This window comes from Anarhichas minor, unplaced genomic scaffold (genome assembly GCF_050575085.1).
Source record: "Anarhichas minor isolate MPS153535 unplaced genomic scaffold, ASM5057508v1 ptg000086l, whole genome shotgun sequence".
Lineage (NCBI taxonomy): Eukaryota > Metazoa > Chordata > Actinopteri > Perciformes > Anarhichadidae > Anarhichas > Anarhichas minor.
The window spans coordinates 117,955-143,011 of NW_027466532.1; the positions used below are offsets into that span (position 1 = coordinate 117,955).

Below are 25,057 nucleotides of genomic sequence, written 5' to 3' on the forward strand. Positions count from 1 at the left end.
TCCTATGACACACATCAATGGAAGACGCCTAATGCTGTCATAATCTGCAGGAGATACAAAAATATACGGGAATTAAATTAACCCATTCATTAAAATAAATGATGGGGGGGGGGGGGGGTCATTGTCTTTGCCCTGCAGATACAGGAGAAATATATGTTGATTAGAAAGGTATTTATGTTTTAATATCGTAGTTATACGTCAAACACAAACGTAAGCGCATTGTGAGAAACACACGGCAAAGATATGTTGATTAGAAACGTATTTGTAATACGTGGAACCAAACGTAATCATGGAGTAAATACGTTTTCAGTCAAACGTAATATAACGTAAGCGCATTGTGGGAAACACAAACGCGCTTACACAAACACAAACAAACACAAACGCGCTTGTGTTTGACGTTTTCAAACACAAACGTATGCGCATTGTGGGAAACACACGGCAAAGATATGTTGATTAGAAACGTTTTTGTAATACGTGGAACCAAACGTAATCATTGAGGAAAATACGTTTTTAGTCCAACGTAATTGAGAATGCGTTTTAGTATTGGGGGAACGTAATTTTTAGGAGACAGGGTTGGTTAGTGTCCCTGAGCAAGACACTGAACCCCCGGCTCCCCGGGCGCCTGTCATTGGCAGCCCACTGCTCCCTATATACAGGGATGGGTCAAATGCAGAAGTCAAATTTCGTGTATGTGTAAGGAGATACGTGCCAAAAAGCGTGCGGAAGAAGTTGAATAAAAATTCGAAGAACAATACTTGGAATGCTGAATCCCAGGTTTCTGGGCTCCAGAATCTCCCACGACCTGAAGTGGGCCTCCAACATCGACACCATCTCAAAAAAGGCCCAGCAGAGGTTTCACTTCCTGCGCCAGCTCAGGAAGTACAACCTGCCTCAGGAGCTGCTGATTCTGTTTAACTCGTCTGTTCTCTGCTCCTCTATCTCTGTGTGGTTTGGATCTGCCACTAAACAGGACAGAAACAGACTCCAACGGTCTGCAGAGAGAATCATTGGTTCCAGCCTGCCCTCCATCCTGAACTTGCACACCTCCAGAGTCAGGAAATGGGCAGGAAAGATCACTGCAGACCCTTCACACCCTGTACACAACCTGTTCCAACTCCTCCCCTCTGGTAGGCGCTACAGAGCACTGTACGCCAAAACCACCAGACACAGGAACAGCTTCTTTCTGCTGGCCGTCACTCTCATGAACAATAAATCAGACATACTGCACCTCCATTTGCACTATTTGCACTATTACCACAATTCTGCACTAATATCCCAAATCTATTGTCTATTGTCATTGTTGTTGCTCTCATGTTTATATAAATTCTTCGATATATATTTATATTTGTATTGTACATAGTAGTTAAATGTTTATGCTTAGTTTCTCTCTTCTACTTTGTTGTCTTTAATGTCTTTGTTTTTATATTTTTCTTGTTTATTTGTATATTCTATCTATGTGCGTTGAGAGCAATGTGTAAACCGGAGTCAAATTCTATGTATACATGGCCAATAAAGCTGATTCTGATTCTGAAACCCCATTCAAGTGAATGGAGCAATTTAGCTCAGTTTTTCGCGATTTTTGGGAAAAAAGGCTGGACGAATCTCTGAGAAAAGTCACAGCCCACCATTCCCGATCGCGCCGCACGTTTTGATGTATTTTTTGCAAAAAGGCTGTTTCCTTGTGCATTACTGACTATAATCCTGCGGGCTTATAGTCAGTGTGGCTGTATTTTGCCTGTAGTCCTGGTCACATGCATACCTCTGGTTACATCTGTATCCTCACAACAAATGCTTTCTTCACTTGGCTCTGTCTGTCATTTCTCACAAATGTACCTGTAAAGTAAAATAGAGAATACTCTCTATTTTACTCATGGTTCAGAGTTTATCATTATTATAAATACTGAGCTAACAATGAATAATGAATAGCATTATTTGCATCAGACAAAGCTGTAATCTTGGTTGATGATGTTGTTAGTTTCACCCAATTTCTGAAATTCCTGCTGGAACATGTGCTGTGTTCACTTTTTGGTTCTTAAACTTTTAAGTAGGTAAATATTTAAAGTAAAATGTTCTTAAGCCTCCATGTAGAGACACACGGCCATGTGCAGCCATGTACTGTATTAATTGACAGGCAGCCCCGCAAACGCAGACCAATCAGAGCAGACCGAGCTTTTTCGGGACAGGGGCTTAAAGAGACAGGCACTGAACCAGACCTTTTCAGATAGAAGGTAAATAGGCATATACAATATGAGAAGAATAAAATATTTTTTTAGCATTACAGCATACATGCTCTTGTAGAAAAAAAAAATCAAAATACATGTATGAACCTGAAAGATTTGAAAAATATGTGACCTTTCAGGGTTCAACATCTGTAAGCCACCAACCAATGGAATAATCATGAGCTCACATTCAAAGCCAACCCTAACCAAAATCAACTATACTGTTTTGTCTGTTGAAGCCTATAGGTTTCTTGGATCTAATATCTCCCAATCTGCAATCTTGTAAAAAAATTAAATTGCTTTTACCAATTTTACCAGAAATTTAAGATCCACATATCATGACAGACAATGTAATTTTGAAAATCTTTTTAATGAAAAGTCCTTATATGTGACATTTTAATTCATAATCACTATAATAATAGAATAATAGAAAGGACAGGACAGGCGTCTGCTGAGGACCGGTGTGTTGTCTTTATTGTTAAATGCAGACAAAAGGTGGAGGCATATCTTCAGGAATAAATCGCCCTTGATGCTGCTGCAGTGAGGCCTCCATCCGAATCCTTTATTCAACACCTTTCATGAACTCAAGGAACTCTGTCAGAGAGAACGCACAAAGTCAATACATACATATATATATATAATTTTTTTTGTATTGAAGATATGACATATGATTGATTCTCCTTATTCCAAAACCCAGTAGAATTGACAAGGTCAGGTGTATCACATCCTGAGCTTGAGAGAGCGATCATTCACGCTTTTCATATCATCCCGACTACAACACTGCAATTGACAAGGTTCAGTACAGTAACTCACATTACACCCTTTTTATTTTCCTTACATTGGCTTCCCATTAAGTTCAGGATTTACTTTTAAGGTTGTCCAGCCTTTCACGGATATTTCTGTGAAAACAGCAATTTTCCTCCTTCGTTCTAAAAAAAAATCCATCCACACAAGATTAACTATTATAACTTGGTTAGGGAACAAGAACCACGCCCCGAACATATCTCATTTACTCTGCACAAAGTATTTAAACACAACTGACCCATTGACTTCCTCTTTGACTCAGCTTCAACATCCTTCCCCCCAACCCCTTTTTCTTTCTATATTTCTTCCTCCCTCTCTCTCTCTCTCTCTCTCTCTCTCTCTCTCTCTCTCTCTCACACATGATTACAGGAACCACGAGGGACTCTGCATAATCAGAGCTTCTGAAGAGACAGTCCCCACTCAAGAGTCTCCACTCCCCCAGTTCCTACCAGCCACTGGACGTCAGCTGTCCATCATTACTCTCCTCCATCCATCATTCCAAGACCCGCTCCTTGTTTGAGTTTGAGGTGGGTGTGACCTCAAATATATTACTTTCAGTGTCAAAGAACAGTATAGTCCTGCAGACCATACACAACGCTTTGTTTGGATCTCATAGGGCAGAAATGATCCACAGGTATTTACCTATCCACTCCTGTCGGTACTGATAGGGGGCAGCTGTGGCTCAGAGTTAGAGTGGATTGTCTACCAATTGGAAGATCGGCACTACGATCTAGACACTGAACCCCAAATTGCTCATGATTGCTGTGCTATCAGTGTTTGAATGGGTCCTGATGTGCAGGTGGCATCTTAAGTGGTAGCCATCAGTGTTTGATTGTGTGAATGGTAAATGGTGACTTGTAAATGGACTTGTAGTATAGCGCTTTTCTAGTCTTCCTTGGGTGACTGGCATGTAGTGTTAAAGTGCTTTGAGTGGCTGGAAGACTAGAAAGGGACTATACAAATGCAAGTCCATTTACCATTACCATTTACTTCCAGAAACATTTTGCTTTTTGGCTGGATCTTCAGCAGGTCCCAAGACACTGGGCCCAATTTCAGCAATGGATGGTTTGATTTTGTACGGTCAATGTTTTAAATCAACATCGTAATAGCTATGTATCACCATTGTACACAGCTAAAAAACCACAGTCATAATTCATCTAGACTACAACAGTACCCGTCTGTGTAAAATACAGAAATAATATGTAACATTCAGTTTTAAGTTTTATTAGGCTGTAACTAATCAAATCTCAGGATTAGTCAAATTTTCATTACAAACAGAACAAGATTCAGGATTCAGGACAACTGCTCCTTATTTGGGAATTTTCCCAATTGTTCTCGCATTCTGTTCCTCAATACAGTGTAAGAGTACCTGTACCTTCATATGTAGTAAAAAGTCCTGTAAGCAAGGTTATTTAACCATGTCTGCCATTACTAGATGTATGTATGCCGCCTTTGTTTCCCTGTCTACACTCTGTTTTCAGTGTTGACACTGAGAACAGAGTTTCTAAAAATCTTCACTTTGGCTAGACTTTTTTTAAAGTTCAGTTTTCAGTGACCTAAATCGCCATTTGGGTGTGTAAAGCCCAAAATGCATAGAAAAAACTATGTTTACAAAAATACCCCTCTACTTGTGGACAAGGCCTTGATTTTCACATATAAAGCCCTGCACGGTCAAGTACCTGAGACCTTCTCCATCCTCATCTCACCTGTAGGTCACTTGGTTTTCTGAATCTTTGATTATTTTGAGTGTGACTCTCTCAATGACAAAGGAATGCTCATAAATGTTGTGGAAGTTGATGGCAAACAATGTATTATTTTGTTCAGTTTGAAGGATATGTTTCCTGCCAAATTTAATTGCAAATGTAAAATCTTTGCATCTGAACATTGAAGGATATACAGTTGGTGTCTGTTGTGTTACTAATGTGCTTGCTCCCGTACCATCATAATCAATTTTTCCATCATTGTTTTTGTCCCCATCCTTCATCAGCTCCTCAATGTCATCTTCTGTGATGGCCTCTCCAGTGGACTCCAACATGGTCTTCAGCTCTTCTAAGTCTATGTAGCCATCTCCATTCCTTAACACAAAAGAAAGAAATCAGTTTTTATACTCATCCAGAATATCTTTTGAATGGACAGAAGAACAGTTTAACACCAAACTGTTCTGACTGTACTGTGCTGAACCTGATCATGCCTTCTAACAGTGTATTCTACTGAAGTTTTGGCTATTAAAGTCACCAAAAGAGCTTTGTTTGACTTTAGAAAATTTGCAAATAGCTTAATAATTCAAAAAGTTTAAAGATTACAAATATGAAAAGTCATTTCAATTAAAATATTGTCATTATTTTATGTTGGTATTATGTTGATTTATTTTTAATTAAGGTGGCTCAGCGGTAGAGCAGGGTCATCCTTTAATCAGAGGATTGGCAGTTCGATCCCCGGCTCTGCTAGTCCATGTCGATGTGTTAAAGTGTTAAAGCACTTTGAGTGGTCGGAAAACTAGAAAAGCGCGATACAAGTACAGTCCATTTACCATTAACTCAGTAATGTGTCTTTTGAATTTTGGAATAGCTCTGTGCAGTGTGTGAAAAGAAATACAAATATAACCTACTTGTCAAACATGCGGAACAGTTCAGCCAACTCCTCCTCTGATTTTCCTTTGCTCTCCTCCTTCATGCAGCGGACCATCATAACCAAGAATTCATCAAAATCGACTGTGCCACTGCCTGTGAACACACACCATGCTGTTATAAAGACTCTATATCTCTATATCATATTGTTATTTGATTTCCCAAAGTCCAGTTTTCCTAAATTTGCACTCAAGTTTTTTTATTGTTGTTAAAATCATTTTATTATACTCTATGGCAACACATGCTCCTGATGGGATGTAAACGGCTGACATACCATCCTCATCCACTTCATCAATCATCTCCTGTAGCTCTTCAGGGGTGGGATTCTGACCCAGCATCCTCATTACCTTCCCCAACTCTTTGGTGCTGATGCAGCCATCCTCTGCATCCTGGATAAAGATGTCAAATGCAGCCTTGAACTCTAGAAGGGAGAGGGAATTTAGGTACTCATAACTACAATCAGAGAAATCTATGTGCACAATGTAAAATCACTGTCCTAATTACTGGGAAAAGAATGGATTTTATTAAAAGAATAGCTCCACTACAACCCAAGAAAATAATAATTATTAATTTATTCATAGAAACTTTATTCTGAATGTATGTTGTATTGTTTGATTGCCTTTAGACATATTTATATAATATATTTGTATTTTAATGTTCAGACTCAAATTAATTAAGTAGTGGTATATCATTTAACGAAATGTCTGGAAGTTATTAAGAATCTGTTTTGAAATTACACACCTGCTAAGTAAAGAAATAACTAAAATGATGAAATGAATACATTAAGCAAAGAATGGCAGTTGTCCACTTAACAAATATGGGACGATAGGAAGCAAATACAGTTAATTTCCCACTGTTTGTGTTTCATCCACACCTGAGCAATGATTAAGATTAGTCAAATATACCAGTAATGCATTAAAAACATCATTTTTGTGACGCAACCTTTGACGAAACCATTCGAAACCGAAAAATATTGTTCCCATTATCTTATTTTCTCATTGCACAGCTTCTGTGTTCCTCAGTTGCTCTGCTTCCAGTGCAACTTGTTTTAAGTAGAGCTTTTATCCAATCAGATTTCACCTCTGTGTCTCTAGGTAAGAACAGAGGCCCAGGCCTGCAGAGTCTCAGGTGCATCCATGTGCAGTTTAAGTGAATGGGGACGATATTGTTGATTGTCATATTCTTCAACCAATCAGATCTTTAGTTTGACATGTTGGGCATATTCTTTGACGTGTCAGCACCTGCTAGCCGGCCTATAATGACGTCAGCATTACGTGCAGCTCAGTGTTCATGTGTAGCTCTGCCGCGAGGTGCAGAGTGTGCTGTGATTGGTCAGTGGGCGAGCACGTGACTATCGTGAAACGAAACTTAACAGCAGAGGCTGTCGGGTAGTGAATCACATCACGTGATGCAGCTCAGCCAATCAAATATGGGCATTCTGACTGAGCGAAATGTACCACACACCATGACACAGGGGGCTGAGACGAGGAAAGACACTGCAGAGCAGTAGGTGCAATGTTCAAGTTGTGAAAGTAAGCCTTAAGAAGCCTTAAGAAGCCTTAAGAAAGTAATCTTAAGGCTTTGGGCCGCGACTTGTCATTAAGGAATGATGGTGGGTCCCACAGCCAGACCAGCTGAGAACCACTGTCCTCCATGTCATTAAGGAATGATGGTGGGTCCCACAGCCAGACCAGCTGAGAACCACTGTCCTCCATGAGCGCAGAAAACATTATATTTTCCTGAATATAAGCTTCTGCATTTTCCAAATGCTCTAGTACTATTCAAACGTATTGTAAGTCTCGTAGTACATTTAATACGTACATAGTTACAGCCTTAGAAACTAATAACTCTGGCGCCATCATGTGGTTATAAGTTAGTATTTCAGCTGCAGGACAACAGTGAAGGCCTAGGTATAAAATGCACGGCCCGCCACTGGTTTCAACTAATTGTGAAAGTCAATAAAAATTTGACTTTTCTATTACATAGTATTGTTAGCAGTAGCAGCCTGCAGTAGTTAATGAGTATTAGCAGTTTAGTTATATGATGGTAAATATAGAAAATTATAGTATTAAGAATAAGTATTAGCAGTAGTAGTTTCCTCACCATTTTTCTGTTCCTCTGTCAAGTTCTCAACCTTAAGGGAAACAAAATCAGTGTGTACATTTCATTTTATTTTACCACTCTACAGTTGGAGTATAACTTCAGGTCTGCAACTGTACTGACATTCTGTAGAACAGTGCAGTATGGCTGCAATGTCAGACTGCTTTCCTCACATTCTATTCTTGTGGTGTGGCAGAGTACAAAAGGGGGATTTTGGACACCGGTGCCGGTGTCTGGCTGGGTCATTTGTTTTATGAGCCATCAGCTGTCCCTTCTCTTCTTTCCCCTGAACTGTCCAGTTATATTGTCAGGCACAGACATATGAACTAACCACAGCAGCCGGTTGCTCTGTGTTCTATCTGAGCTGATCACACCTGTTTTTTCAATGTGATACACGTTGAAGGAACACACAATGACTTGTTTTTGTGTGGTGTCATGAGTGATTCCATTCAGTTCAATTAGTTCAATATTTGGATATTTTCACATTTTAGTTATGTTTTGAAATGGGCTATTTCTCCGGCATGCTGTTTTTAGAGTTTACTCCATACTGATGGAATAATGTCTTGTTTGTTAAAGCATTCATATTTCCATCAAATAATATACCAAGGACAGGACATCAGCATCCACAACAAAAGTAAAGCTGACTACAAGTAATAATTAAAATAAATTCCCTTTTAAAAAATCTATTAAATTACCCCTTCCTTAATTTTTCCTAGATTTTTACATAGCCTTTATCTGTCCAATACCTAGTGCCTAAAGTCAAAGCTTCAAAATGTTTTATATTGCAATCTACATCACTTGGTATAGCTAGTTATTCCTTCTTCTCTGATATTAAGGTTCTTTTGTTAAGGTGAACAAAATAACTTATTATTTCTGACAATACAAACTAATCCAAGCACAAATTAGGAGAGCATCCAGTTGACAGTCTGAACAATAGTTTTATGTTGTATCTTCATGAAGGTAGCAGTTTCTGCTTTGCTATTGCTTTTCATTTTATGTAGTTTGTGGGTGCTTTTGTTTATGAATGTTAAACTTGATTTAGGAATTACAGGAGCAGCTGTTACTGTTAGCAGCTGTCACAGTGGCTTCAAAATCTCCTCAGAAATAGCGTACCAGAAAAGACAACAGATAAAATGTATTGCAATAGCGTGTTTTTATCTTTTCTTTGTTGAAGCACAACACACAAGGACAGGATCTGTTCCAGGATTATCTCATACATGATTTGGAGTTATTCACCTCAAATTTAATCATAATCAGAAAGAGAAATATAACAGCGCCTTAACAACGGTACTCACCGCTGCTTTATATACGTCATCCATGGCTGCTTGTCTGTCCCTGCCTCTGACAAACCACTGCACTCACTGCTGCACACAGACAAAGCACAAATACTCCTAGCAATAGCTGCCTCAGTCTTTATTGTTGGAGGAGTGGGGCACCAAAAAAGCTCCTGACCCATCAAGGGTGATGGAGGGAGGAGTAACAGAGAGAGAGAGAGAGAGAGAGATAGATTCAGAGAGAGAGAGAGATCTAGAAATAGGAAATAACAGAAGCTACCCAACAATAGTAAAACATTGACAGCAGCATCTAAGAGGAAATGCTCTGTTTGATATAAGTTGTCTCAGTGATCAGTTGAGCTCATTTTGATGAAACTCCACGTGTAATTTTACATTCTACCAACAGGCTAAATTAAAACACTGAAGTCTCTCTATAGAGCCAGTGTTTGGTTTGTCTGTTCTGGGCTGCTGTAGAAACATGCCGGTGCTACATGGTGGACTCAACAGCCTTTTCTAAGTTAACGAAAAACACAACAATTCTTAGTTTCAGGTATACATTACACATTAAATTAAACATATGAATATATATTATATTCCATTTCTGCCGATAAATCCCGCTAAATGTTTCACAATGTGCCTTTAAAGACTAGACATGAGTACAGGTTTGTTGCTCAATTATTCAGAATTTTGTAGCTCTTGTGTAGCCCATACAAATATGTATATATATATGTAAACATCGAACAAAAAGTTCGGAAATTAGTGTTTGGTAGATTATTTCTCTGTTGTAACTGAACAGAAATAATGTACTGTACAACCGCGTCATTGAACTCTTTGTAATCAAAGAAAGGAGGATATACTTTGTCTTTATATAGTGAACAGCAGCTTTGGTCAGTGAACTGCTTTTGTTTTTACACTTGCAGTAGCATTACTACTGTGTTCATTTTTCTATCGTGTCGTTTTTATGATATGGTTGATATTGTTCCCTCTGATGTGAATATTATTTGAATGGTGCCCTTGAGTGTGTGGTGGAATGCATGTTTTAGCGCCGCAGTTTTGCTGGCATGTGTTGTCATGCTTTGTTGTCATATACAGTATATGTGACTGGTTCTTGTGAGTTTGTTCTTGTCATTGTGTTAATTACATTAATTTTGAATATATGCATTGTCCGTTCACGACAAAACATCCCGTCATGCGCGTATTCATGTATCTGCAATCTGCAGTTAGTGTATTTATAGCCCTCATAGGTGTTGAGCTTTGTGAGGAATTTAAGTATTAAAACCATTCTTAGTATGATTAATGGCAACCCTAGTGGTGAATATAAAATGTCACAATATATTTACTTATGGAATGTATTATATGTTTACAATATGTTTACTTATAGAGGATATTATATGTTACTATTAGTATAGTATATGATATTATATACACTTACATATTGTTAAACCATAAAAACATAATCATTGAATGTATTAAACTAAGAAGTATAGTTACTAAATGTTCTGAGCCATGAGGGAGAGAGAAGAATTCTTGAGAACAGGCCTTTCAGAGATGACCATATATGGTGATAAGATGAGTTTGCAGAGAGGCGGCAACTGAAGGCAAAAGGAGGAAGTCGCCTTTTCTCTACGGCAACCCTGAAGGGACATCATATCTCCAATACAAAACGATAAACATGAGACAGTCTGTTACAATAATAATAAATTAAAAATACTTACCTGTTTTTTTTTGTTGTTGTTTTTTAATTATTATTATTATATATATTTTTTTCCCATCTCAAAAGGCTCAAGGACATACACACACACGTTCACACACACGTTCACACACGTTCATACACATACACACGTTCACACACACACACACACACACACACACACACACACACACACACACACACACACACACACACACACACACACACACACACACCTGACTATAGGATGTTTGCTGGCTTTTATCCCACTGTTCTTGTCATCCTCTTGTTGTTATGTATATGTTTTGTCTCTTGTCTTTCAATACACGGCCCGCCACTGCATATTGGTCATGGCTTTCATTGAAGCCTAAAGCTTTTTCGGGTTCATAGTGGGAAAATGTTCTTCAATAATGTCCTTTTGTCATCTCCTGGCCTTATTTAACAACTGATTAAGTTTTAAATAAGGCTTCCTTTTGTGCGTTTTTTAGCTCCATTCGGTCCTTAATTCGAAATGCTGCCTTTTTGCTATAAATGCATTCCATTAGTTCTTTAGTTATTAATGGTTTATTGTTTGGGTACACATTATGTCTTTTTTAGTAAGTACATTGTCCACACAGAAATTAATGTAGCCATGTCTATATCTGCATCATTCAGAATATCCCAAACTGTGCACAGGAAACAGCCTTTAGCGGCTGGTAGCTCCCATGAATTGTACTACATTTTTGTCTTAATCCGTCGTATTTTCGTTTTCACAACTGGAGCAGGTGGAAAGATTACACTTATCAACATCAGAGAAGGCAGCGTGGGGATTGGATAAATTATGGCAGACTTTGAGATGATCACCACTAATGGGCCGCCCACCCAGCCAGACATGCCGGAGCAAACACCACTGCAAGGAGAGATGAGGAGAGCCGAGATAGGAGCTAAACTAACCGAGCAAGGACCTAATGTAAGGGTTATTAGTACATGCAAACTGGAACCCAAAATGAAGAGATACAAGGATAATTCAGTTTACTCAGTATTCAGGCAGGGTTAAAACCAGGAGATCAGTTACTTAGGCAAACAAATCTATAAAGGGGCAGGCAGAAAATCCAAATGGGCAGGCAGGGTCGGAACAAGCAGATCAGATACAGAAACTAGAATAACGATGAAGAGCTTGGCAGTAGCTCCCCATCACAAGACACAATCTGGCAGGGATCAAGTGCAAGTGGACAGATATAAATGTTGAAGGAAATCATTCAAGTTCAGTTCAGAAGTTGCTGTGGTGGTGTGAGTTTCATGAAGTATGCCGACACACTGGCAAACTTATAGACAGAGCAGATCTGAGCCGGTGAGTTGACCCAGAGCAAATGAAAGCAAGCATTTGATACAGTAAACCTAAACTGGGATTAGACTGTATGTAAATAGTAGAGAACAAAAGGTATGGGAAGACCATGGACATAATGTCTGGTCATGGTCCTGCCTTTTATTACAAGTGGTAACAAAAGGCAGGAAAGGTGCATTTGCATTTCAATCAGGAGAGACAAGTCAGATAAAGAAAAGATAATGGTTTATTGTGAACAAATATGTGATGATAAAGTCTTCAGAGTCTTTGGCGCTTGGACTCTACAGGGAGATTTGTAATCGAGGGGCGTCTGCCCTGAGTAGCAGCAAGATAAATCCCCCAAAAGGAAAAAATAGACCACAGCCTAATATTCAGTCAGAATAATGTTTACTTACTAGCCGGAATGAAATGGGTCACAAATGATCGATGATGGCATAAGCTGCTAAGAGATGAGGCATAACAAGGAGCATGACATCAATTTGAGATTTACCATGAATGAGTAGACATGAACAAAAGCGCTGCAATGATTAGGTCAGCACACTGACCAGAGCATCTGTGCGATTGACTTTTCTGATCTTAGCCAGCAATGGTTTGAGGACAGCAATGTCCTGCTTGCAATGTATAGGCTCTAGCCAGCAATTGCTAATGGTCAGCAGCGACCTTAATAGGAACAGTTTGAGGTAAGACTACGTAGCTAGTGTACTGGAATGACAACATTTTATAGATTTCGTCAAGCAGGAAGTCTCCATTACCTGCGCTTTTAATGAACCATACATCACTCATAGGACATTGAATGGATTTAACCGAAAGAGGTCAGCAGTGACCAATTAGCAATCCGATGGATCTGATACTACTTTGATATATAATGTACATGATGTCACTTATTAGACTACAATATTGTGAGCAATTACAGAAGCAATACTCATCTGGTGGGGATGAGTCCGCCTACAGGTGGGAGACTGACCATCTGGTGACCTGGTGCGGTCTGAACAACTTAGAGCTCAAAGCTCTAAAGACAGAGGAGATGGTTGTGGATTTCCGGAAGAATGCAGCCCCACCAGCCCCTATCACCCTGTGCGACTCCCCAGTTGACGCGGTGGAGTCCTTCCGCTTCCTAGGCTCCATCATAACCCAGGAACTCAAATGGGAGCTTAACGTCAGCTCCATCACAAAGAAGGCTCAGCAGAGGATGTACTTCCTGAGGCAGCTGAAGAAATTCAACCTGCCAAAGACAATGATGGTGCACTTCTACACAGCCATGATTGAGTCCATCCTCTGCTCCTCCATCATGGTCTGGTACGCTGCAGCCACTGCCAAGGACAAGTGCAGGCTGCAGCGCATCATTCTGCCGAGAGGGTGATTGGCTGCAATCTGCCGTCCCTCCAAGACTTGTTCACTTCAAGGACCCTGAAGCGAGCAAGAAAGATTGTAGCCGACACCTCTCACCCTGGACAAAAACTGTTCATTCCCCTTCCATCCGGCAAGAGGCTGAAGTCCATCAGGACCAAGACCTCACGACACATGAACAGTTTCTTCCCATCCGCAGTCGGGCTCCTTAACAGAGCCTGGGTCCCCCACTGACTCTGTCACTCCTCTGCACATCCCTTCTAGGTTCTTATTTAAATACACTTGACACTTTTACATTACACTTACATCTCACTTGTTTATAGTCCTGTTCGTTTGTGCACTTTATTTTATATTTCACTCTATTTTATATTTACTTTATTTTATGTTTTTCTGTAAATTTTTCTGTTTCTACTTTGCACTGTGTTGATTGTTGTTGATTGTTAAAAGTTATGCACCTCCCATCATGTCAAATTCCTTGTATGTTCAACATACCATGGCAATAAACGATTCTGATTCTGAAGAGTCCTGCTGATCTAGACAACTAATATCATGATTGACAGCCTCGAACAATGACAGCAAGGAAATAATGAGTGTGCATGTGTGAGGAGTGAATTGCAGATGTATGACAAATAAACTATGGGCTTAGGCATGCAAGAGTATAGTCTTCCTGACTGAACTTACCCGAGAGCTTCATTTAGACCTCCAGGAAGGACACACAGTTGGCCTTTGATCAAGTCAAGGAGTCAACACAGTAAGGGCTGGAAGTAGCACCCCGGAGCCATTTGGTTAGTAAATAGTAAATGGACTGTACTTGCATAGCGCTTTTCTAGTCTTTCCAACCACTCAAAGCTCTTTCACACTAGTTGTCATCATTCATTCACACACTGATGGAAGGGGGGTACCTGCCCATCAGACTATCTAAGCAGCAATAAGCAAAAGACCATAATGCTTGCTTTGTTAAAGAAAACAACCCAAACAGATTCAATTGTCCAGACAATAACTCTGCGCATGACGGTATGCTTCGTAATTAACGGACAATGCATATAGTCCAAATCAATATAATTAACACAATACAAGAACCAGTCACATATATTCATATGACAGCAAAGCATAACAAATCAATCCAGCAGACCTGCAGCGGAACACACATTCTGCTACACACTTGAGGGCACGGGCCATTCAGATATTAGATGTAAAAAAACAAACGCAGTTTACTTACCAAATGCTGATCACTTACAGACAAACTCCATCCTCTTTTCTTTGTTGACAAAGAGTTTAATCCCATGGTTGTACAGTACATCGTTTCAGTTCCAGTAAGAAGTCCTTCTCGATTCATGAACGCCAGTGATGACAGTTGAGCATCCCCAGTTGTATTTCCGCGGACCGGCCACGGGCGGGCCCGGTTGTGGAGCTCAGTTTCCCTGCGAACGTGTTCGTTGAGTTGTAGATCCACTGGAGTCACTCCAAAAGTTTTTAAAAGCACCGTAGCTTGTGTCCTGCCGTGCTATGGTGTCCTCCAAACACCAAGACGCTCAGTTAAAATGAAACGCATTCCCAGCCATGAAATGTGCAACGTTTCTCCAACGCTGTCAGCAAGAAATACCGTTCATACAAATCCTTTTCCTGGCTGAGTCAGGGCTGCTAGCTGTGGGGTTGACTGACCATTTCTTATAATGTCCAGCTTTTCCTGAAATGTCGTTCTTGAGAAAGGCGTTATCAGTAACTCCGCCACTAAATCCGTTTCTCCTCCTCCTTCAGCCAATGAGTGTTAAAAAAACAAAGCTAGGTACAAAAATAAATAATCTACACCAAGCAAAATGCAAAAAATGTCATAATTTCTTCCATATCTTTCAATTTGAACTCTTACTACTCCGACTAAGTTTCATTTCACAATAGTCACGTGCTCGCCCACTGACCAATCACAGCACACGCTGCACCTTACTGCAGAGCTGCACCTTAAAACTGAGCTCCACATTAATGCTGACGTACTTGTAGGCCAGCTAGAAGGCTCTGGCACGTCAAAGAATACGCCAAACATGTCAAACTAAAGATCTGATTGGTTGAAGACAATGGCAATCAACAATATCGTCTCCATTCACTTAAACTGCAAAGGGATTCACTTGTCAAAACGACCCCTATGATAAGTAGCCCACGGACTTCAGCCACCTCGCCCGGACCAGGGAAACCGGGGCACCCTCCCGGAGCCAGACCCAGGAGGGGAGCTTGTAGGCGAGCGTCTGGTGGCCGGGCCTTCGCCCATGGGGCCCGGTCGGGCTCAGCCTGAAGAAACACCATGGAGCAGCCCCCCTGTGGACCCACCACCCGCAGGGACAAGCATCGGGGTCGGGTGCAATGCAGACCGGGCGGTGGGTCAGGCCTGGGCATGCCGATCGCCGGCAGCATAGACTAGCTCTAGGGACGTGGAACGTCACCTCGCTAGCGGGGAAAGAGCCAGAGCTGGTGCAGGAGGTGGAACGGTACCAGCTAGATATAGTTGGACTCACCTCCACACAGCGTTGGCTCTGGAACCAAGCTCCTGGAGAGGGGTTGGACTTTGTCCTTTTCCGGAGCTGCCCAGGGTGAGAGGCGCCGGGCGGGAGTGGGGATACTCACGAGGCCCCGGCTGAGCGCCGCTGTGTTGGAGTTCTCCCTGGAGAATGAGAGGGTCGCCTCCATGCGCCTACGGGTTGCGGGGAGCAAGGCTCTGACTGTGATTTGTGCTTATGCACCAAACAGCAGTTCGGAGTATCCGGCCTTCTTGGAGTCGGTGGGAGGGGTCCTGGAAAGGGCGCCGCCTACCGACTCCATAGTTCTCCTGGGGGACTTCAACGCTCACGTGGGCAATGACGGAGAAACCTGGCGGGGATGATTGGGAGGAACGGCTTGCCCGATCGGAACCCAAATGGTGTTTCGTTATTGGACTTCTGTGCTTGCCACGGTGTGGCCATAACGAACACCATGTTCGAACATAAGGTGGCTCATAAGTGTACCTGGTACCAGAACACCTTAGGCCGGAGATCAATGATCGACTTTGTAATCGTATCATTTGATTTTCAGCCGTATGTCTTGGACACTCGGGTGAAGAGAGGAGCAGAGCTGACAACTGATCACCACCTGGTGGTGAGTTGGATCAGATGGCAGGGGAACCGGTTGGAAAGACCCGGCAAGCCCAAACATGTAGTAAGGGTGAACTGGGAACGTCTGGCGGAGGACCCTGTCCGGGAGGTCTTTAACTCCCACCTCCGGAAGAACTTCTCACACATCCCGAGGGAGGTTGGGGACACGGAATCCGAATGGACCATGTTCAAAGCCTCTATTGTGGACGCGGCCACTAGGAGCTGTGGCCGGAAGGTCATCAGTGCCTGTCGTGACGGCAACCCGAGAAGCCGGTGGTGGACTCCGGAGGTGAGGGAAGCCGTCAAGCTGAAGAAGGAGACGTTCAAGGCCTGGTTGGCCCAGGGGTCTCCTGAAGCAGCTGACAGGTACCGGCAGGCCAGAAAGGCTGCAGCTGCGGTGGTCGCGAATGCTAAAACTCGGGCATGGGAGGAGTTCGGGGAGGCCATGGAGAAGGACTTTCGGTTGGCCTCAAGGAGGTTCTGGCAAACCATCCGACGGCTCAGGAAGGGAAAGCAGGGCTTACCTCAGGCTGTTCTCAGCAGGGGGGGGAACTGCCAACCCGGACGGGGGACATCGTCGGGCGGTGGTAAGAGCACTTTGAGGAACTCTCTGCAGAGGAGGCAGCGCCTGAGGACCTAGGGGGAGGCTCACCCAGGGCAGAGGTCGCTGAGGTAGCTAAAAAGCTCCTTGGTGGCAAGGCGCCGGGGGTGGATGAGATCTGCCCTGAGATGCTGAAAGCGCTGGACATAGTTGGGCTGTCCTGGCTGACACACCTCTTCAATGTCGCATGGGGGTCGGGATCAGTGCCCATGGAATGGCAGACCGGGGTGGTGGTTCCCATCTTCAAAAAGGGGGACCGGAGAGTGTGCTCGAATTACCGGGGTATCTCACTACTCAGCCTCCCGGGGAAGGCTTATGCCAGGGTGCTGGAAAGGAGGCTCCGACCGCTTGTCGAACCTCAGATTCAAGAGGAGCAGTGCGGATTCCGTCCCGTTCGTGGAACAGTGGACCAGCTCTTTACCCTCACAAGACTACTGGAGGGGTTCTGGGAGTTTCTCCAACCAGTCTACATGTGCTTTGTGGACTTGGAGAAGGCTTTCGACCGGGTCCCTCGGGGGTTCTTGTGGGGGGTGCTGCGGGAGTATGGGGTGCCGGACCCGTTACAATGGGCGATCCGGTCTCTGTACGACTGCAGTAGGAGCTGTTTCCGCATTCTCGGCAATAAGTCAGACACGTTCCCGGTGGGTGTTGGCCTCCGCCAGGGCTGCCCTTTGTCACCGGTCCTGTTCGTGACTTTCATGGACAGGATATCTAGGCGCAGCCTGGGGGCAGAGAACGTCAGGTTCGGGGGTCTCGGGATCGCCTCTCTGCTGTTTGCAGATGAAGTGGTCCTGTTAGCCTCCTCGGATTCACCTCCAGCATTCACTGGGGCGGTTTGCAGCCGAGTGTGCAGCGGCGGGGATGAGAGTTAGCACCTCCAAATCTGAGGCCATGGTTCTCTGCCGGAAACCGGTGGATTGCTCCCTCCAGGTGGGGACGGAGTGCCTACCTCAAGCGAAGGAGTTCAAGTATCTCGGGGTCTTGTTCACGAGTGAGGGTAAGATGGAGCGGGAGATCAACAGGCGGATCGGTGCGGCTGCAGCAGTAAAGCAGGCGCTGCACCGGACCATCTTGGTGAAGAGGGAGCTGAGCCGGAAGGCAAAGCTCTCAATTTACCACTCGGTGTACGTTCCTACCCTCACCTATGGTCACGAACTCTGGGTCGTGACCGAAAGGACAAGGTCGCGGCTACAAGCGGCCGAAATGAGCTTCCTCCGTAGGGTGGCCGGGCTCAGCCTTAGAGATAGGGTAAGGAGCTCGGTCATCAGGAGGGAGCTTGGAGTCGAGCCACTACTCCTTCGCGTCGAAAGGAGTCAGCTGAGGTGGTTCGGGCATCTAATTAGGATGCCTCCTGGACGCCTCCCACTGGAGGTTTTCCAGGCACGTCCAACTGGGAAGAGACCCCGGGGAAGACCCAGAACACGCTGGAGAGATTACATCTCCCAGCTGGCCTGGGAACGCCTCGGGATCCCCCAGAATGAGCTGGAACATGTTGCCGGTGAGAGGGAGGTCTGGGTCAGCCTGCTTGGCCTGCTGCCACCGCGACCCGACCCCGGATAAGCAGAGGAAAATGGATGGATGGATGGATGGGATTCACTTGTGAGTCTGCAGGCCTCGGGCCTCTCTTCTTACCTAGAGACACAGAGGTGAAATCTGATTGGATAAAAGCTCTACTTAAAACAAGCTGCACTGGAAGCAGAGCAACTGAGGAAGACAGTAGCTGTGCAATGAGAAAATAAGATAATGGGAAAAATATTTTTATAAATTTTAATACATGTAGTGTATTTAAGAAAAATTATTAAATTATAAAATAGTTATAACTTTTTGATTCTGTTTAGGCCAGCAGAGAAGGCCTTGCTGGCACTGATGGCCCACCACTGACAGCAACAATAATTATAGCACAATTATAGTATTGTAACAGGTAGAATAATAATAGAAATATGACGAATAATAGTTCCAGGTGAATTTAATTAAATTGCATCAGCTTATTTTCGGAAAAGCGCTGTTCGCATATTTTTGCTGCCCATATTAACAAATTGGATTGTTCGCATAGCATGTGCCATTCCGTTCCACAACGAGCTCACGATCGTCAGCGATAACTGCTGAGAAACACACTAATAATCTACTATTAACATTACAAATTAACATAAACATTCATATATATATATATATATAAAGAGAAATTAATCTGAGTATATCAGAGATCAGTAATATAATATGCATCCCAACGACGCTTTCCACTTTCCTCCTCTCTCTCCCCGGAGTTTGAAAACCCCCAATTCCCTTCACCCCAATCAAATTTCGAAATCCTTCCACTACATTTATTTGAAATAGACGAATGTCACTCCTGTTTGTGATTGTAGTTTTTTAATTACATACTTATTCCACATATTTGTCAAATGTGTCCTAATAGAGAGCTACGAGCAGACACTCACACAAACAAACAGGCACACACACAATAAAATAAGCGAGAGAGAAAGTGATCTGTTTAGATCAACAATTGACATAACTATTGTTAGCGATGTGGGACGGGGGTGTATGAGAAGGAATAAATCAGTCCAACACTTTCTGGGTTGTTCCAAACCCCCTTCTCCTCACTCTCCTCCATTTTTTTCTTTACCTGTCTCCCTCTAACATCCAGATGCCTGAACAGCGCTGAATATTGGCAACATCTAACATCAACTTAACATTAATGTAGACACTAAATATGTCTAAACAGAATGATAGACAGCAATTCAATAACATACTAAACTTATGTTTGCACATGTACAGTTATGTTTAAACCTGTGTTTACGTAATTATGTTTACATCAAACAACTTCACTCTCAAACTATTAGCGTTATCAAAGAGGAAAGTCTTAAGCCCGTTCTTAATTGTCTGGACTGAAACTGGAAGCTGGTTACACAGGATAGGAGGTTGGTCGCTGAATTGCCATTCTACTTTTGGAGACTCTAAGAACCACAAGTAACCCTGCATGCTGGGAGTGCAGTGTTCTAGTGGGGTAGTGGGGTACTATGAGCTCTTTCAGATATAATGGTACCTGACTATTTAGGGCTTGGTAGGTGAGGAGGAGGATTTCAAATTCTATTTTGGGTTTTACAGGGAGCCAGTGCAGAGAAGCTAATACAGGAGTAATATGATCTCTTTCCTAGTTCTTTTCAGTACACATACTGCAGCATTCTGGATCATGTGGAGAGTTTTGAGAGACGTATTAGAGCAGCCTGATAATAAGGACCTGCAATAATCTAGTCTAGAAGTAACAAATGTATGGATACAAGTATTTTGTGTGACCTCATCTAAAGTGAGGACTATGCCTTACAAAGCATTTATAAATTACATTGAAAGGCCATCAGTGCCTCAAAACCCACAAAAGTCTCAGTTATCTTCTCAACAGAAAAGGCAAGTGGGAGCATGTATATGGAAAATAAAACTTGACCTAAAATTTAACCTTGCGGTACACCATAGGTAATGTGAGATGTAGAGGATGAGTAATTACCAATGGTGACCGAGTGGGTTCTATCTAAAAGGTAAGAATAAAACCAAATAAGTGCAGAAGCCTTGATGCCAACCCAGGTTTTAAGACGGTTGATTATAATGGCATGGTCTACTGTGTCAAAGGCTGTACTTAGATCTAAAATAATTAAAATCGAGCTCTCCCCCCTGTCGGCTGCAAAAGGAGATCATTGGATACCTTGAGAAGGGCGGTTTCTGTGCTAAGCTCTAAAACCTGAATGAACATTCTCGAAGAAGTAATTAAGACACATAAAAGCTAAAAGCTGGGTGGAAAGCCCTTCCTCTAAAACCTTTGATAAAAACGGAAGTTTAGAATTGGGTCTAAAATTGCTAAGTACAGAGGAATCAAGATTAGGTTGGATCAGAGCAACCCTGTTAAAAACGGACCTATTTTTTAGGCCTCTGCTCGAAAACTGCATACCCATACTAAAAAGAGAATATCTCTGCAACCACAAGGTCTATTTGAATAATGTTGGTGTTATAATAAAGAGAACACTTGTGAGATTTGTTCAGATGTGTAAATATCAGTATATATGTTACTGGTGTACAAATTGAAACGTTTCAGATTCGCCAAAAAAAAAAGCACTTACAGGATTATTATTTCTTTGGAATGATTCAGCTGCAGGTCTAAACCTCTCCCAAATCATGGCACAATATGTGCCATGATTTGGTGCCATAACAGTCTCTCTGCAAAGTTTGACTTTGATAAAGTGAAGCAGAACAAAATTAGAGAGGTTTTAGTACAGAGAGTTCAGTCGAGGTCTCCAAAATGGTCATTTTGGCACCATCTGTGCCATTTCAATTTTCTCATGTACCAAACTATATATTTCACTTGTATTTCACTAAAGGTGTTCAATACATCCTAAAACCAAGATGTTCAATGAAGTAAAACAGACATGTAAAATGGGAGTACATTTAAAATCTTTTCTGTAGATAACAGCAACTAGACATGTTTATTTATAGATAGCTACTTTGATGGCCATAGCTAGTCTTCCAGCTAAATTTAACTACTTTTCCCTACATCTCTGTAATTGGGAACAAAAATGTGACATTTAGTTATTCATTTTGTTATAATACATAAATAAGGAGGCAGGAAAATACAATAATTATAATGAATATACATAGTAACCAGCTGAACTAGTCTTAAGGAAAGGTTTCTGTCTTAGTTTAGCAGCATAACTGACATATCAGCTACTGTGTAAAGGGGATATCATGCATTTATTTTGGGGTTAAGTTAAAGTAGTTGAAAAATAATAAAAGATAAAAGGAAACATTTAATTTGCAGGTACTGAACTTCCTCGCACACTTCTTTAAGATTGTCCAAAAGCAAAGTGAAGTATCTACATTTTCAGGACTTATATAACATCTGTGACAACAGTGTCTTCTGGTAAGATACTCTGAGGTCACTCATATACATTTCTCCATAAACACATGAGCTCTCTATTTGGACATTTTGAGGGGCAGCGACTTGTCAGATTGAAGGAAATTAAATGCTTGGTTTTCAGAACTACATATATTCTTCCTTATTTACTATGACCTGAGTAGTGGAGTCAGATGTCTACATGACAATAGATACACAGGGTTATTTTGAATGTGTGTCCTTGACTACAAATAGTAGTCCTCTACCAGTGGGGCCGGTGAGAGAGGGACTATGGTAATAAATCTCTGTTGGAAGGCTATGCAGGACGACACACAGCACCTGCCAATGTGAAGCAGCTGTAGAGTAAGCTCAGAGGTCATGTCTCTGATTTTAGATCTGGTCTCTATGGCTGGATAGTAATAATTGTACTAATCCTTTGTCAAAAGGATTTGATAAAAATCCCAACAAACTGCTTCACAGGTTATCACACTGCTTTAAGTAAAGCATTGATAACCTGTGACAGATAACTCAAGTCAAAAGCTGAATTCTCCTTTTATCAGTTTTTTTTCTAAAGACCAACACAGATGTATCTTTACTGAAATCTTGTGTTTCTGTGACACAACTGAGATGATAGTAGGTAAGAGGCACCGACTGGGAAGAGAGGAACATGACTAGCTGAATAAACCTTCATTTATTCAGTAGTACTTAATATGTCATTTAATGTTGATTTAGGTAAGGACCAGGGCCCCGTTCCTCGTACGTGGTTCAACTAAGTCGATCAAATGTCCTATTAGCCAGCTGAAATTAACCCAATGATTGAAATCAGGCTATCTCGGAAGCGTCGATCAGCGAAATCATGATTTTCTAACAGTACAATGGCAAATAAACTCAAAGAAAGAGCCTCTTTTTACTCCGCTGACGAGCAGGAGATGATCATGAACGCATATGAGGAATTTAAGACCATAATCACGGCAAAATATAACACCGGTGCCGCTGCGAGGGCTAGACAAGAAATGGCAAAATATCACAGACAAGTTAAATGCGTAAGTGTTGGGAAAATGTATCGGCTAATTTTAAGTGCCTCATCACCCCAATCAATCAGATTATATGTCTTTAAATGTGCCTGCTGGCAGTAGGCTTAATGGAACGCATCATCGAATGAGATCTTATAGCGAAAATAATTATTATCTAATTGATACGAATTAATATGAGGATATATGTACTGTATTACCTTATGTATCATGTAGCCTACTATATATGTGTATATACATGTCTGTGTAGATTACCATATAGAACTAGGAGTTTGAATCTGTGTGTGTGAATCTGTGTATGGGCGGATCAGTATGTATGTATTATTCATAATCAGAAATTCAATCAATTGAAGCAGTGAAAATAAATAGTGTGTGATTCTCTCCATTCTTATCATGAGTCCACCTTAATCATTTTCTACAATAATGATATGCTATGGTGTACTAATAACACTGTCATATAATTATGAGTGCTTCCAACCCCCATGTAGTTGCAACCCAAGAGGACATGGGAGCAAGTAAACACTAAGCACAAACACATTATTCGGAATGGTGAGTCAACACAATATGTGGCATAGTAATGTAATGAACACATCCATAAGTTTATTAAGCGCCAAATAAACTTCACGAACAGCACGGCATGCATATTCTCCGCATCGCTGACACTCGCAAAAAAGCGCAAGGCTCTGCATACAGTCTGTGAGACAGTCAATGCTCGGCTGCGGCGTGTGGTGTTCAATGTATGGCTCCAGAAGGTCTTGTAAATAAATGATTCCTTGTGGGCAGAATGGATAGCGCTCGTATAGGAAGTCATCATGATGTGATAACGGATCTTGGCGATGTGGAAGAACTCTCTCCCTATAAAACGCTAATCTAACTAATATCCTCCTTCACCAGTGGGATCTCTGAGGAAGGGAGCTGTACATTAATGCAATAGAGGCTTCTTAGTTTGCTCAGCTGGTTTTATGGATCACCGTGTGTCTCACTTTACATGCATTTCCGGAACTCCCGTATAACCCCCAGTATATGCGCAAGCGCATTAGACTACCGTATATGACAGGAGCTGCCATTTTTTCCGGGGGAGTGGCGCGCTTATCCAGCTACCTTCAGTTAGAACTGCGCTGGAGCAGGTTCAAGTTTATGGATGTGTTGCCATGGTGATTTTGCCAAACTTGCTTCGTGGAACCGAAAAGCCTGATCTATGTAATCTTATCCTGAAAATTATCCGGCTAACTCAGTTAACCCAATACAATCCAGTCACAGTCAACACCAACAAACCTCTCTCTGAGTCAACTGTACCTAAATAATCAACTAGAACTGTACACTCATTTTACCCCACATTTCTGGTTTTAGGTCGAGAACCTATTGAAATTCAAATGTTTATTAAGGCCCGAGCACCCGGGGTAGAACCCTGTTGACATGTACAGTTTTTTAATTAGAATAATTTGTTGTTCGCCACGCTGACTCAAATTCCCATGTGCTGGAATGAGCTAGAATGGAAAACATGTGCTTAAAAAAAAAAAAGTATTACTCCAATTGGCCACATGGTGGTGGTGTTATTAACGCCCATAAATAGGTAGGTAGATAGATAGAGATAGATAGATAGTTACTTTATTAATCCCGCAAGGGGAATTTTTTCGCTAGAGCAACATTTATGGTACAGGTAAAGCAATAAAAATAGCAGAGTAAAGAATATTAAATATAAAAATGCACAATATATACAATGAAATAGAATAATATTAAAATTAACGAACTAAACAATTTAACCTTAATGATTTAACCAAATAAACAAATAAATGTGATTTTAGAAGATCACAACCCTTATACCTTAAGTCTGATTGACTTGAAATTTGACACACATGTCCACCTCAATCTGCTCTACAAAAAATCTCTTCGGTGATATAACTCCACCAACTAAAATTTTTCGCAATTATCGTTGTATTCTGGCCTTTCTTTGCTTAATATTTGTGTTACAAGACTGAACTCAGGATTATACATTTTCAAACAGTTTTGAATGTACGAACAATTTATGTCTTGAAACTGACATAAGAAAG

General features: G+C 41.7%; 1 protein-coding gene across 2 annotated transcripts; it reads right to left on the reverse strand.

Annotated features, from left to right (window-relative positions):
• Positions 1-2,603: 2,603 nt before the first annotated feature.
• On the reverse strand, positions 2,604-10,015 carry LOC142938518 (troponin C, slow skeletal and cardiac muscles-like). Of its 2 annotated transcripts, XM_076081749.1 has the most exons (6): positions 9,046-10,015; positions 7,754-7,784; positions 5,925-6,071; positions 5,632-5,746; positions 4,962-5,098; positions 2,604-2,813 (listed from the first exon to the last, which is right to left on the reverse strand). In XM_076081749.1, exons 1-6 carry the CDS (start codon positions 9,067-9,069, stop codon positions 2,782-2,784), a joined length of 486 nt encoding a protein of 161 aa, XP_075937864.1. In that variant the 5' UTR covers positions 9,070-10,015; the 3' UTR covers positions 2,604-2,781. The 2 variants fall into 2 exon arrangements, with proteins under 2 accessions (XP_075937864.1, XP_075937863.1); XM_076081748.1 differs by lacking the exon at positions 2,604-2,813 and having other exon boundaries at positions 2,829-5,098.
• Positions 10,016-25,057: the final 15,042 nt, after the last annotated feature.

Bases quoted from the DNA above. Each gene is read 5' to 3' on its own strand.
- LOC142938518 (XM_076081748.1), bottom strand. From the start codon at position 9,069: ATGGATGACGTATATAAAGCAGCG. The intron at 7,785-9,045 runs GTGAGTACCGTT...GTTTCCCTTAAG, and splicing joins ATGACGTATATAAAGCAGCG to GTTGAGAACTTGACAGAGGA. The intron at 5,747-5,924 runs GTATGTCAGCCG...GTGTGTTCACAG, and splicing joins TGATGAAGTGGATGAGGATG to GCAGTGGCACAGTCGATTTT.